The sequence below is a fragment of the Fistularia commersonii genome, chromosome 19, assembly GCF_037954325.1.
Source record: "Fistularia commersonii isolate RoL2024-O1a breed Wild chromosome 19, RoL_Fcom_v1.0, whole genome shotgun sequence".
Taxonomy (NCBI): domain Eukaryota; kingdom Metazoa; phylum Chordata; class Actinopteri; order Syngnathiformes; family Fistulariidae; genus Fistularia; species Fistularia commersonii.
This window is the reverse complement of record NC_141302.1, coordinates 12,864,485-12,880,000: the sequence shown is the minus strand read 5'-3', so window position 1 is coordinate 12,880,000 and position 15,516 is coordinate 12,864,485. Positions and strand designations below refer to the sequence as shown.

The 15,516-nt window shown below is 49.2% G+C and overlaps 1 protein-coding gene across 1 annotated transcript; it reads right to left on the bottom strand.

The window, feature by feature from the left end:
* Window positions 1–2,185: 2,185 nt before the first annotated feature.
* Window positions 2,186–8,238, bottom strand: sox19b (SRY-box transcription factor 19b). Its single transcript, XM_086166296.1, has 2 exons — window positions 7,260–8,238; window positions 2,186–3,357 (listed from the first exon to the last, which is right to left on the bottom strand). The coding sequence occupies exons 1-2, from the start codon at window positions 7,928–7,930 to the stop codon at window positions 3,087–3,089; spliced, it is 942 nt and encodes a 313-aa protein (XP_086022422.1). The 5' UTR covers window positions 7,931–8,238; the 3' UTR covers window positions 2,186–3,086.
* Between the last annotated feature and the right edge of the window lie 7,278 nt (window positions 8,239–15,516).

Sequence of the window (15,516 nt, the reverse complement as noted above, 5' to 3'; positions counted from 1 at the left end):
ACTATGCCGTCATGGATTAAAATCCTGCAGCGCACACAAGGTCTCCCTGCTCAAGCCAGCACATGTCCAGGCCCGTCTGAAATTTGCCAGTGACCATCTGGATGATCCAGAGGAGCAATGGAAGAAGGTCATGTGGTCTGATGTGACAAAAATAGAGCTTTTTGGTCTAAACTCCACTCGCCTTGTTTGGAGGAAGAAGGACGAGTACAACCCCAAGAACAGCATCCCAACTGTGAAGCATGGAAGTGGAAACGATATTCTTTGGAAATGCTTTTCTGCAAAGGGGACTGGATGACTGCGACGGAATGAGGGGAGGATGGATGGGGCACGAATCGCAAGATACATGGCTGGGTCTTCCAGTATGACAAGGACCCAAAATACACAGCCAGGGCAACTAAGGAGTGGCTCCATAAGAAGCATCTGAAGGTCTTGGAGTGGCCGAGCCACTTTCCAGATCTGAACCCGACATCTGATCCCTGCTGCAGTGTGTACAAACCTGGTCAAGAACTACAGGACACATCCAATCCCAAAGTTTTCTGTGCCAAATATTAAGTTTTGTTTGTCTTATGTATCAAGTACTTATGTCATGCAATTAAAAAGCAAACTACTTAAAAATCATACAATGTGATTTTATGGATTTTTGTTCAGATTCTGTCACTCACATTTGGAGAGTATCTATGATAAAAATTACAGACCTCGACATGCTTTGCAAGTGCGAAAAGCTGAAAGATTAGCAGTGTATCAAATATATGTATACACACACACATATATATAGAGAGATATTTATAGATATATACATACATGCGCGCACACACACACACACACACATATTCAAGAACCCTAGACCCCCCTGCACCCACCCACCTGCCGAGTTTCTGCACTAAATATTTGCATTGAAGCTTTGTGTCTTTGCGTGTGTGTGTTTGTTTGTATACGTTAGTGTGCATGAATGTGTATGTGTGTATATAGGTGCATGTGTGTGTGTGCATATGTATGTATGAATGTGTGTGTGTGTGTGTGAATAATGTCTGTGTTTCTGCAGGAATTCTACAGACCGCTTAAGGACTTTTGAATTTTCTCAAGGCCTTCCAGGAGTATTTTGAGGACTTTAAGGTCCCCTGTGGGACTTCCTGAGACCCCTTGGGAACTTCCAGGACCCACTTTTTTTCAAGGACCTTCAAGGACAATCAAGGAAGGAATCTCTTCTTTCATCTTCATTTTTCCTTTTAACTTCATACACGCTTTGATCTCCTTCCTTCAAAGTAGAACATAATTTTCAACTCCTTTTGTTCCTTTCAAAATAAGAGCTTCTGTATCTCCAACCGCTGAAGACCCCAAAGGAACTTCTTGAAGACTTTTGAATTTTCTCGTGGACTTCTGAGAGTTCCCTGAGGACTTTTCGGTTTTCTTCAGGACTTCCTGAGACCCCCTCGAGGACCTCCTTTGTTTGGTCCATTTTTAAGGACATTCAAAGACCTCTCTTTCTTCATCCTCATTTTACCTTTTAACTTCAAACAGACTTTGATCTCTCACCTTCAAAGTAAAACAGATTTTTGACATTTCATTTAGTGCTTTTCAAAATAAAAGCTTCTGTCACTCAAACAGGTGACGCGAGTCAAGGACTTACAGCTCTTTTGGGTTTTTTGAGGACTTCCAGGAGCTCCTCAAGGATTGTAGGATCTATCCCAGGACTTCAAGGTGCTTCTGGAGGACACCTCCAGGAACTCTTGAAGAATTTTGAATTCTGAGATGTTTTAGGTTTTCTACAGGACTTCTAGAGACCCCTCAAGGACTCCAAGTACCTTCAAGGACATCTTTCTTTCGGCCTAATTTTTCCGTTTGACTTCAGACTTTGATCTCTTCCCTTCAAAGTAAAACAGATTGTTATAAATAAATAAATGTTATGAATGTAAATAAAAGCTCAAACCAGTGATGCCCCTAAAGCACTTGGGTGACTTTCAGGAGCTCCTCAAAGACCGTAGGATCTATTCCAGGATTTCCAGGTGCTTCTGAAGGACCCCTCCAGGAACACCTTGAAGACTTTTGAAATTTCTCTTCTTAACTTCATACACTCTTTGATCTCTTCCCTTGAAAGTAAAAGATTTTTGAAATGATTTGATTTAGAGCTTTTCAAAATAAAAGCTTATCAAACCCCCGCCCGGCAAAGAAGCACAGCTGACAGTCATTGATGAAAAAGAAATTTGTACTTTATTAATATCGTCATGAATCCACAACAAAGTCTTTTATTACTTTGACCGGGGCTCTTAGTATAAGAGCCTGCCGAGTGCAGTATTTACAGACCAGGCTACACACAGTGCACGCAGTACACGCAGTACTCCTAGTATCTGCGGCGTGCACCGTATATTCTAGGAAAAAAAATATAGAAATAAGTCAGTTAATCTTTACCAGACGCGGCGGCGATGTAAACATTCAGCGTAGCTTCAACGTACCCGCTCTCCCTTTCAAAATAAAAGTCAGGCCTGGAGTGGGGGAGGGGGGAGTTCTGCTCCTTAAAAGTATTCTAGAGTTAGTAGAACTATGTCGGCTACTGCATGCAACGCCCTGGAGTACACAGAGTACACAGCCCCACCCTTTAGGTCCGTAGCAGCGCGATAGGAAGGAAGGGGTTGGGGGTTTCGAAATAAAAGAACACTGTTTTGATTGGCGGACAGGTGGGAGGGGGTGTTCGCGGTAGAACCCAGACCCCCCCCCCTCCCCTTCGGATCTGTTAAAAGTCAATAGGTTTAAAAAGTGGCGCTTTTGCCAGCGTACCGGCAGTTAAAACACACGCAGCGGGGGTGTGGAGGGCGGGGTTAAGATGGCGTGCACGCAGCGCCGCACCTGCCCTCCCCGGCGGTCCTCCGACGGCCATGTTGGAAGACTGACACGTTGTTAGGGCGGAGCTAAGTCCCGGTTTAAGTTAAGAGGCGGGTCCTACGGAGAGAGAGAAGGTTTACTATGTACAGGGTGGCGGGGGGTGGAGCCTCCGCTGGCGATGGCCGTGTGGGACGACGGCGATGCAGGAGGTAGAGGAAAGCCGCTGGCCGGACGCGGCGCTTCTTCTCGGCAGCGTGCTGCCGCCTGCCTCAGATGTGTGTGAGCGGGACCGTGCCGCTGAGGTAGTGCTGCTGGACGCCGGTGTAGCCGCGCTGCGAGGCGGCGGCGGTGGCCGGGTCGCCGGCCTCGCCACCTGGTCCCGGGATGTACATGCTGATCATGTCCCTCAGGTCGCCCTGCAGCGGGCCGCGGTGGTGGTTGGCCGCTGCCGTCGGCGGGGAGTGGGACACCGGCTCCGCCTTCACCATGGACATGGTGACGGGGCTGGGCTGCTGGGGGGTGCTGCTGTAGGACATGGGGCTGGGGGGGGGGGGGGGGGGGGGGGCAGAGAGCAAATGTCAAAGGTCACGCTCTTTGCACACACAGAAAATCCCACCTTAGCTAAATGCTAACTTCCTATCCACTTCCCTGTGGCCACTTGCTGCCAATTTCAAAATAATTAGATTACAACACCTGCCGATGACACATCACATCTACCCGATGCAGACTTTCATCGGCGTGAGAAGCATGTCACACCTTCCTCTCACGCACACACCAGGAACAACAGCGACGGGGGAATGTGTTCCACATGGCGTCCCCTGTTGAGGCCAAGATTGTATGTGTGTGTGTGAAGGACATCACAGGTGGGCGGAGCTAGCAGACCTCATAAGTAGAAATAGCTTTCACACACACGGTTTTCCAAACAAACAACAGAAGGTACCTTCGTTCGACTCCTGTGACATCATGATCGTGTCATGGCGGCGTGCAGAGACACGGCCGGGTGGATGTTTGATCCACCCCACCCCCACCCACCCTCGCAGCCCTGCCCACCAATGGCACCGCCGTGAGAAACGGGCGAGGAATCAAGTCGGACCGGGCGAAAACCAGATCTGCACCGCTGACAACGAGCCAACCCGGGCGTGAGGAAAGGCCTTAATGCTGGGGAACCACCTGATTGGCTGCCAGGATCACCACGGCGTCCTTAGATGTGCGCTAACAAGTAACTAACCAGGAATTAGACCCCTCCTCCACGTCCATGTCTGGGTTGCCGAGGCAACAGCAGCCCAAAGCAAGGCTCTCCTCACATGCAGATTTTGGATGCCACCCCTGACTCTGAAAAGTACTTTCTTGCAGGATATGAAGAACTTATCAGGGACTTGCATTTGCGTATTTCTAACCCCTAAAGCTTTTAATGGTGGGGCGGGGGTGGGGGGGGGGGTCCCGATGCCCCCCCCACCCCACCCCACCTCCCCGGTTGGACCCCTTTGACAGACAGCTCTCTAGGGGCATGTCCACACTTCAAAGAGCTGCCGGGTTCCTCTTTGTCTTTTTACAATCGGGTGTAAAATGGCAGGTACTGGTATCGTTGGGGGGGGTGGGAGATGCAAGGGATTGTGGGTAGGGGGACCACACACACACACCCTTACGGAAGACACACATCCACCTGAGACCAACCACCTGGCTGGAAAACCACCAGGGATGGGGAAACATCATCATCCTGGAGGTTAGACGCCACAGCTAACTAACTTCCTGTTAGCATCTCCCCTTAACTTAAATAGTCCAAACTTAAATGGGGAGGAGAGATATTTGCATCTCAAGTCGTCTGCTGGTCTCCCATCCATGAGAAATGTAAGAAATGTGGATTTAACACCTGTATAACTGCGTTACGCCCGCCTGCGCCCCTGATCAATACAAATAGATCAATAGTCCATCGGTCAAGTCGATGTCTCCGCTGGTCAAGTCCACACCTCTAGGAGGCGGAGCCACCGAGTATTAATATATGTGAGAACTCAGCAACGGAATCGAGCGTACGCAGTACTTTCATGAAGCAGTACTGAGATTTGGCAGAGGAGCTGGTGGGGGTTGGGGGGGGGGGGGAGTCCGGCCCCCGGGGGCCCCACACCGGGGGCCCCACACTGGGCTTTTGTTTTAAGAAGGCTGCAGTACTGCAACTCCGCGGATGTGGAGGGAAGTACTTCAAAAAGACATGAAGTACTGCAGTTCCTTTGAGTTTGTTTGATCTTATCAAGCGGTTTCATGTGATTATATTTGAGTTCTAATTACATTTAAGCACTTTTAAAACTCTATTCCTCTGTGTACTCCACTCAGTACCTCTAAGTACTCAGTACTCTCAGACCACGGCTTCCTTTTGAGATTTTTGATGTTTGTTTAATCTTTTTCTTACCAATTTCATATAATTTAAACACTTAAAACTTTGTTCCTCCGTCCATACTCTGTTGAGTACTTCTCAGTACTTTCAGATGAGTACATCTATGAAGTCCTTTGAGGTTTGTGAGGTTTATTTGACCTTTTCCAAGCAGTTTTGTGTAATTAAAATTTTAATAACTAACACTTTTGTAACTTTTTCCTTTGCGAGTACTCTGTGAGTACTTATCAGTACTTCTAACAGGTGGAGAGAAGTACTTCAAAAAGACTTGGTAACACTGCAGTTCCTTTCAGTTTGGTGCTTTGGGGAATATCTGAATGATAATTAAGCAATTTTAAAATTTGTTCCTTTCCGTGTACTCTGGTGAGTACTTTTCAGTACTCTCCGATCGGGTACATCTCGCAGATGGAGAGAAATACTTCAAAAACACATGAAATACTACCGATGTTTTTAATGTTTTTATGATCTTTTTTAATCAGTTTTATTTAATTATAATTACTTTTAAGCACCCTTTTTCACCCTGTGTGCTCGGGGGTCTACTTCTCACTATTTAGTGCTTCCAATGGGTCCAGATCAGTACTTCAAAAAAAAAACATGAAATACGTAGTTCTATTGAGTTTTTTTCACATCTTTTTAATTCAACTATACTTGTACGGAACTGCTTACAAATTACTTTTAAAACTTTATTCCTGCCTGTATACTCTATTTACCACTTCAATAATTACTTGCAGATGAGTACTTCTAACAAGTGGTAAGAAGTCTTTTGAGGTTTTTGATATTTTCAGCAGTGTCATGTAATTATATTTAAAATATTATCACTTTTAAACACCTTTCACTGTGTTCTCTGGTGTGCTTTACAGTCAGTACGTACTGATCAGTATGAACGGGTGGACAGAAGTACTTCAAAAAGAAATGATTTTGATTTTGGTCTGATCTTTAAGCGTTTTCAATTCATTAGACCGACTTTTCTTATGACTCTTCTTATTTCCTAAATAAGGAAATTTTATTCTAAAGTTATTTCCTCCACAGGTACTTGGGGAAGTACTTTAGTACTTCTAGGTAATAGAGAGAAATACATTGAAAGTGCATGAAATAGTGGAGTTCCTTTGAGGTTTTTGGTAGTTGTCCCATCTTTCTAAGCGGTTTAAAAAAATTAGAACAGCTTTCAAATACTTTTAAAACTTTGTTTGTATATTCCCGTGAGTACTTCTCAGTGCTTGTAGGTAATAGGGAAAAACTTTAAAAAAGGCATGAAAAAGTGCAGTCCCTTTGAGGTTTTGTATGTTGATTTGAAATTTTAACCAGTTTCAAATAATTAGTACGACTTTTAAAACGGTGTTCCTCTGCCTGTACTTGGGTGAGTACTATTCAATACTAACAGACGGAGAAATACTTTGGAAAGCAGGAAATAGCACAGTTCTTTTGCGTTTTTGATGGTTGCTTGATCATCTTAAGCAGTTTAAAATAACTAGAGGGACTTTCAAATACTTTTAAAACTTTGTACTTCTCAGTTCTACTAGGAAATAGAGAAAACCTTTATGAAGGGATGAAAAACTTCTATTACTTTGAGGTTTTTGATGCCAGTTTGATCTTAAAGCGGTTTCAAATAATCGGAACAACTTTTGAATAACAACTTTTGAACACTTAAAACCGTGCTTCTCCGCATGTACTTCTCAGTACTTCTAACCAACAGAAAGAAACACTTTGAAAAGTGAAATTCCTTTGAATTTTGTGATGTTCGTCTGATCTTTTTAAGCGGTTTCAAATCATTAGAATGACTTTTAAGACCGTGCCTCTCTGCGTGTACTCGGATGCGTACTTCTCAATACTGACCAGAGTGATACTTCAGAGAGGCATGGAAAAACTGCACTTCCTTTGGAGAATTTTAACGTTCATCAAATCTTTTGACGCAGTTTCATGTAATCCTCCTGACTTTAATAAACTTTTTAAAACCCCTTTTCCTCTGCTTTCAGCACTTGGGATCACCTGTGAATAAAGCTGGACCCACGCATGCGTGCTTGGTCCCCCTCCACCTGCGTGACGTCACGGGCCTCACCTGTACGCGCTCCCTCCGTTCATGTATCCCTGCGCCGCCGCCGCCGCCGTCATGGCGGGGGGGTATTGCAGCGCGGTGAGGTCGTAGCGGTGCAGCTGCTGGCCGTAGCCCAGCGCGTCGCCCTGCATGCCGGCGTAGCCCCCGCCGGGACCCCAGCCGTAGCTCTCCACCCGCGGGCTGCCGCCCGGGCCCTGCGCCGCCGCCGCCGCCGCCGCCAGCAGGTTCCCGGCGGCCAGCGGGTACTTCCCCACGGGGGGGTCCTTCTTGAGGAGCGGCTTGCTCTTGCGCCGCGGCTTGTACTTGTAGTCGGGATACTCCTTCATGTGCACGGCGCGCAGCCGCTTGGCCTCGTCGATGAACGGCCGCTTCTCGGCGTCGCTCAGCAGCTTCCACTCGGCGCCCAGACGCTTGCTGATCTCAGAGTTGTGCATCTTGGGGTTCTCCTGCGCCATCTTCCGCCGCTGGCCGCGGGACCAGACCATGAACGCGTTCATGGGCCGCTTCACCTTGTCCATGGGGTCCCCGCCGCCGGGGGGGCCCCCGGGGGCCAGCGCCGCCTTGGAGCCCGGGTGCGCCGCGCCGGGCACCGGGGTGAGGCCCGCCGGGTGCGGCGGCCCCGGCGGGGGCGGCTGCCCCGCCGGCTTCAACTCGTGCTCCATCATGCTGTACATGGGAGAAGGGAGGGGGGGGGGTTCGGTACCGGGGCCGGTACCGGAGGCGGAGTGAGTGCGGGGGCACCTGCGCGCCGCCGGCTGCGACCGATTAGGTGATTGCGCGGCTTCGGCTCAGAGGACCCGCGGGACGCGGAGGGGCATTCCTCTGTGCGGGGCCCGGGGGTCTGTGCGGGTCCCGGTCCGAGGCCGTGAAGTTTCCGGTGCCGGTCCCCGTCGTCGGCGCTGATCCCGGTTCCGGTTCCGGTGCTCTCCGCTCCTCCTCGTGCGTTGGGAACCCGCGCGGGCAATGAGCTCCACTTGTTGTCGCGCGCCGCTCGAGCGCTCCGCGCAAACTTTCTCTCTTCCTTCCCCCCCCCTCGCGCGCGCGCGCACGCGTACAGCGGAACCAATGGGAGGGCGGCGTGGCGTGCGTGCGTCGCGCGCGGGACACTTGTTGCGCGGCGGAGGCTGGCCCAGGAAAAAAAAAAAAAGGGAAGAGACGCGCGCACACACACACATACAAACACACACACATGCACACATAATGCAAGTGTCCCGCTAATCGATCCCGATCGATTTTATCGATCCGGTCGTGACGTCACTCAGAATGAACGTAAACAACAGAAGGTCGGAGCAGGGCCGCAGCGGAGGGGTCCCGGGCCCCCGGGGGCCCCCGTGCGCCCGCTCAAACACGACACCCCAGAAAAAGTGGGCTAGCTTAGCACGGCTACATGCCTTAATACAGGGAGTAACAGCATCATTGATCAGATTATTTTAAGATTATTATTTAAGAAGTGAAAGTTTTTCTTCTTGTGGTCAAACCATGGCCTTCACCCTGGAGCTGATCGATCAGAAAGTTTTTTGGATCAATAACAACTCATGGGATACTGTCTAGTGCTCGGTGGCAAAGATGAGGCTGGGTCTCTGTGATCAATAGTAATCAATAACTGATCAATGCCCAGATATCAGAGCCCTCACTGACCCCGGCGGGATGAAGGGACCACCTTCATCACATTGCTTCTTAACAGCCCGGCTGCGTCCGCCGTCCCTGGCAACGGGCTGAGACACACACACACACACACACACACACACACACACACACACACACACACACACACACACACACACACTGCTTCATTGTTTACACACCACCCCAGAGCAGAAAGGGGAGACAACGACGCTGACGACGGCAATGTGGAGGGGCGTGTTCATCATTCGGGGGGGAGGGTGTGTGTGTGTGTGTGTGTGTGTGTGTGTGTGTGTGTGTATGTGTGTGTGTGTGTGTGTGTCGGGGGGGCTCTGGTATAAACCTCTATGGCATGAAGAGGAAGGATCCCAAAGTTTTCAAGTCCCACCAAAATGTAAGTCCCATAGACTCATGACCTGCATTGCACCTTGATGTGTGTATCTACACACACACACACACACACACAAAACCTACCTAATAGCAAATCGTTTCAATTTTAAGATGTTTGGCCTTACTTTGGACACAAAAAGGGAGTTCATCTATTGATTAGTTATCAATTTCATTGCTTGAGTTTTTTTTAAACAATTGCTCACTTCCTGTTTTCCATTACATCCTGGTGATTATTGATTAACGATTCTCCACCTCTGGCTGGTTCCATATTTGCACATATGTAAGAGTATCTGTTCTCGAAACAAGTTGAATAACAAGAGGCGTAAAAAAAAAAAAAAAAAACAGGGAAGAAGAGCATTTTTGCCCAAAATTTCATGCTATAATAAATTTTCTTAATGTAGAATAAATTATATGTATATTTGGAGCTCTCTTTCAAACCTTTATTCAGTCGATACTTTGGATCCAACGCCCATCCCTAACTGGGCAGTAGATGTGCGTGTTTTTAAGTTTTCTGTTGTTTTTGCAAGTGAACGTGGAAAACTACCTGACCAGGTGAGTGTGTTCAGAACCCGCCCGGCGAGCGTGTCGCCTCACGCCTGCTCGCAGCCCCGCCCTTGCCTGGCCCTTTGGCGGCAGAAAGGGGGGAGAGGGGGGGTGCAGAGCAGCAGCTAGCTTAGCTTTCAAGCGTTATATCCGGTGCACCCTGGGCGGGGTTCCAATAGGGAACTGCGAAGAGGAACCGTCTGCACACATGGAGCAATTAGCTTAGCATTTTTATCCAACCTCTCGTACGCAACCTTAACCAGATTAACCAGATTCACCAGATACTGAAGTACTGTAAAGTACTTCTAAGAAAAGACAGAAAACTTGTGTTTGAATGGAAGTTTTTTTTAAAGCATTAAATTAAAGGGTTTATGAAATGTAATGGATTATTTTCACATCTAGAGAAGTGTGTACTTGTTGGATTAGAAGTACTTTCAGGTAGTTTAACATCTCCAGGCAGAGGAGACCATCTGCATCTGTGTGTTTGTGAGTGAGTGAGAGAGTGTCAATATGTGCACATATATATCTGTGTGTGTGTGTGTGTGTGTGTCTGTGTCTATGTTTATGTTTGTGTCAACAAGTGTGTCTACCTGTGTGTGTCTGCATGTGTGTGTGTGTGTGTGCGTGTGTGTGTGTCTATCTACACGTGTGTGTATGTATGTATCCACAAGCACGTATACATGTGTGTGTGTGTGTGTGTGTGTGTGTGTGTGTGTGTGAGTGAGTGAGTGTCAATATGTGCATGTGTATATTTGTGTGTGTGTGTATGTGTGTCTATAAGTGTGTTTACCTTAGTGTGTGTGTGTGAGTGAGTGAGTGTGTGTCAATATGTGATGTGTATATGTGTGTGTGTGTGAATGTCTACGTGTATGTACGTGTTTGTCCTTTTGAGTGTGCGCACATGTAAATCAATGTGTGTATATATTTGTGTGTGCCTGTGTGTGGTTATATCAGTATGCATTCCTGTGTGTGTGTGTGTGTGTGTGTGTGTGTGTCAACGTGTGTGTATACAGTACGTGAATGTGTTCGCCCATCTAAGTACAGTATGTGTGCATGCCTAGTACTAGTTCTAGTACTCTACCATTATGCACAACACATTTAGGGGCCTTGATAACCAGTTGCTGAGTGTCATATGCAGATGGGTGAGTGCATGTATGCGCACACGCACGTCTGTGTGTGTGTGTGTGTGTGTGTGTGTGTGTGTGTGTGTGTGTGTGAATGTTGCAGGTGTGTATCCACGGCCACGTAGGCGATTAATTAGGAATTGTGAGACTCCAGTCTCCCGTTTCCATCTCCATGACAACCTGGTGAGGAATCCCTTCAACCCCCCCCCGGCTTTCAAAAACAACTCACTAACACCCCCTGCTTCCCCTCATCTGTCCGGCTTCCTCTGCTTTGCCCCCGTCACACGCTCTCCTCTAACGTGTGTGTCTGTGTGTGTGTGTGTCCTCGTGCACAGAAAGCCCCAACATGACAGTAGTTCCCCTCCTTTCCTTCTGACATGTAGAAACTCTCCGCTACTTCTGGTGGCTGTAACCCGCCACCCCACCCCAGTTTTGGGCAAACAGCGATGTCTACGTTGTCCACCACCTGGACTTTTGTTTGCCCGACAGCCCATTAAAAGTCCACTAATCAGTTGAATGTAGGGGGGCAGGGGGGCCGTGGGTGGAGGTGCTCATCTCCACCCACTGTGGCTCCACCCGCCACATCTCCATCCAGCTAAAATGGGTGCTGCCTCGAACTAGAGTGTGCCGATGGTGCCAGCCCGACTCGGCAGGTGTGGTCGATCGCTGCCTCTCCACCTCCCGCAGGTGGAGAGCCCCGCCCCTTTTCACCCCAAAAACAAACTCGTGCTTCCTGTCCTTTCTCTCTTGCCAAATGCCACAGAAAACAACAACTGTGCCCATTTGAGCCAGAAAACCTGGTTCCGGGAAATTGGCTGAAGGCTCGCCAGGCCGGTGCGGGGGTGTGTGGGTGTGTGTGTGTGTGGCGGGGATGGTCTCTCTGCACGGCCCCCCCCACCCCGAACTACAAACATCCATCTTGTCCAGCACGAGTAGCTTCTCTTGTTAGGGTAGCATAATGCTACCCCTCCAAGTAGTCTAACAAATGGGTTACGGTGCAGTGGGCGGGGTCGGGTGTGGGGGTCAAGGGGTCGTGGGTACAGGCGGATGGATGGAACGATGAAGGGTCTTAGCTTGTTTAGGGGTAGAGTTCATGTTCTTCTGCCTCCATGTTCCTTGAAGACTAAATTGTCACGGGTGTGTTGATTCTAACCTTCACAGCGCGCCATGCTCGCTAATGTTAGCCTAGCTTGGCTAACCACAGAGTTACTGACCTGAGTTGGAGGAGCTCAGTGCCGGTCGGTGCTCAGCTAACAGGCTCCAGTAAATAGACCCCACCCACTTGAGGCTCTCCAGGTTCCTGCATCTGCGGTGCACGTGTGTCGTCGCCATGTTGACGTGCGTCCGCTCGGAGAGTCTCGCTGCACGCAAGAAAACGAAATCATCTGCAAGGTTGTCATAGTAACGTCACACCTTGTCAATGAGGATGTGAGGAAACTCTTAGCTGGTCTTTCAAATTAAGATCGCCATGGCTGCCCTTCTCTGAGGGGTGAAATCCATACAGCCTGTTATTGTGAAAAACTGAGAACATTTGGAGAACATGTGGGGATCTCTAACATCAGCTTGTTATCAATGTCCAATCTGTGTTGATACGTCCAACCAGAAGTAGACTTCTGCCACTCCTTGGACACGCAAACCAGAGACACCTGACGGCCAGATGACCGGAAACCACCAGAGGTCTGTTCCAGAAGGCGGGGGTGTCCAAGCAGGGAACGTTCTCAGTGGGGTATAACATGTTCTCTGGACTCGTATCTCCAGGTAGCGGAACAGCGCAGAAAATGTGGACCGAGTGACCTCTGTTCTGAGTGGGTCATCTGAACCCCCTTAATTTCACCACCTCCGAGACGACAGGGGGTCCATGCCCAGACCTACATCTACCTGGACGAAACAGCCCGTGGATATTCATCTTGCTTACCAAGAGGTTCTAACACCAGCCTCCTAGCACCTGACAACTCAGGGATGAGGTACATCTACAGACTTGAACGGTGATGTGGGTAAATCCCCTCCTTTTCCAATGGGCCCATTCTAAAAACATTGCCATTAATGAAGACCACTTTCTCCAGGATGAATCTGCATCTGTTCCTCAGTTCCTAAAAGTACGTAAAAGACTTGTCATCGAAAAGAGATTGGACAAAAAACCTTCTTGTCAATGGAGTAGAGCAGGGAACCAAGGATCAACCCCTAACATTCTACAGAACCCAAAAAATTTCACAGGTAACTTCAGAACAGCAGGAACCTCAGTATCTCTATGACACCAGCAATAAACCACAGAGGGGAACGTTCAACGGCTATATTAGTAATAAGCCTAGTATTTTCGAACAATCTCCACCTCAAACAGATTATCATTTTCTAAAGAGGCACAAATGGTACAGGGCAGCGCTGACGCTCGTTGCTTCTGACAGGGACAACACGGACTGGACAGGTGGCCCACACATAGAGGTGGGCCACATTCACAATACCTGACCCAGTACCAGGCACTGAAAGTACTCTGTACTTGAAACTCAAAGTACTTTCAGTACCCAGGAATCAGATCCTGCATTAAAATTGTTCTGATACATGCGACCACAACACAAGGCTGAGTACTGTTATCAGTCAGAACAATTCATAGCCGGTGGTCTTCTCATCTCAACTAGTACTGTTCTCAGCCACTACCCTTCTCAGGAGGTACTCTTTGCAGCCTGTACTTTTCTTAGCAAGTTCTCTTCCCAGCCAGTACTCTTCTCTGGCAGTACCTTTCTCAGCCAGTACTTTCCTCTATCTGTAGTCTTCTCACCCAGAACTTTTCTCAGCCACTACTCTACTTTGTAAGTACTCTTCTCAGGAAGTACTCTTTGCACCCAGTAATTTTCTTAGCATCTACTCTTGTCAGCCAGTCAGCTTCCAAACCAGTCCTCTTCTCAGCCACTACTCTTCTCAACCAGTACTTTTCTCAGCCTCCAGGCCATTGCTCTTCTGAGCCACTACTCGTCTCAGTCAGCACTTTTCTCATCTAGTACTCTACTTATGGATGCACGTATGTATAGACTGATGGATGGTTGGATAGATAGACAGGTAGTTGGATGCACGGTGGGATGGATGTACAGGTGTTGTTGCCCCCCCCCCCCAATGATGGCATACGGCGTCCTGCTGCCTTCAGGGAGGCCCCTGTGGCGTGCGGGAGCGGTGGGTCACATGACTTCTGCCACCGTGACATTTCCATCACCGTCTCAATACCTGCCAGGAAGGACGGGACTGTGGGGGGGGAAGGGGGGGCGCTTGATGGAAAGGAGGGGAAATCTGAATGAACAGAAATTAAGTGGGATGAAATCAAGAAGTGAGGAGGGCAGCGGAGGAGCGGGGACATTATGGGACGGGGGTTGGAGGGGGGGGCGGGACGGGACGGGGCGGAGGGGGGGGGAATGAAAGCCGCGGAGCGAGGGGAAGAAAAGGGAGGCTAGAATGTTAGAGGCAGAGCGAAGGAGGAGGGACGGAGGGCCGGCTGAGGGGCGGGGGGAGGGGGGTTCGGAGCGGGGGGCGCGTCTGAATGGGCCCCCATTCTTCCCCCGCCGGCTCCTCTTCTCATGCAAAGCAGGTCCGTTCAGCCTCGCAGCCATCCGTCACACCGCTGAAAGGCCCTGGCAGGCCCCCGCCCCCCCCCCACAATCCACCACCCAACAGGGGGCGGAGAGGGCCAAGGGGGGGTGCGTGTGTGTTGGGTGAGTGTGTGTGGGGGGGGGGGGTAGCGGCGTTGGCGGCGGCGGCAGCGGTGGGGGGAGGCAATCTTCGCTGTGGACAAAATGCCTTTGGAAGCCGGGGCCACCTAGGCTGAGCGGGGCCGCACAAAAACACACCCTGGGTGTGTGAGTGTGTGTGCGTGTGTGTGTGAGTATGTGTGTGTGGTGGGGTTAAGGTCACCTGTCTTCAACTTGCACCTGTGTATGTGTGGAGCACTGGCGTATCACCTCCACCGATCAGGCGCTGCTGGACGGCAGTGGCTTATGTTGCTAATACCTGAGCCAAAACGGGCCACGTTAGCATCCAGGAGACAGTATTATCTCTCATCTCGCTTTTGGATACAGAGCTGGGCCTAAGCTAAGCTAATGTTAGCTGACAGCGTTAGAAACGCATGTTCACCCACGGGTGAAAATGATCACCCAAATTACCAAGTCATCATAAGAAGTAGCAGCAGCACAACTACACATGCTAATGACTTTTTCGCATCCAACACCTGATGCTAAGCTATTGTTCTGTCAACAGGACGGTTTCAACCATGGCACTAACCACTTCACAGACTTTCATGCTACCTCTAGCTGCTACTATTAGCATGTTGATGGCAGCCTCCGTGGCCAGACGCAAGGTTGAGGGGGTTGGGATGCTAGCACAGCTGAATCTCTCAATGTGAGTCTTTGCCCGTATTTGTTGTTCATCAGATTGGAAACTACAAACACTTTCGGGTTTACAAACACAGCCAAGCTTTCGTATTCAGTCGGAACCTGTGGATGCGATCAATTCCTAATTGTTGTGGATGTTGCCATCTTCGACACAAACCTGTGAGTCCCTGCTTTTGGACACACATGCACACAATTTTCATTACGTGTGTG

Excerpts from the sequence above, each read along its gene's own strand:
- sox19b (XM_086166296.1), bottom strand. The coding sequence starts at position 7,930 with ATGTACAGCATGATGGAGCACGAGTTGAAGCCGGCGGGGCAGCCGCCC. Across the intron at positions 3,358-7,259 it reads AACGGAGGGAGCGCGTACAG|CCCCATGTCCTACAGCAGCA; the intron begins GTGAGGCCCGTG and ends CCCCCCCCCCAG.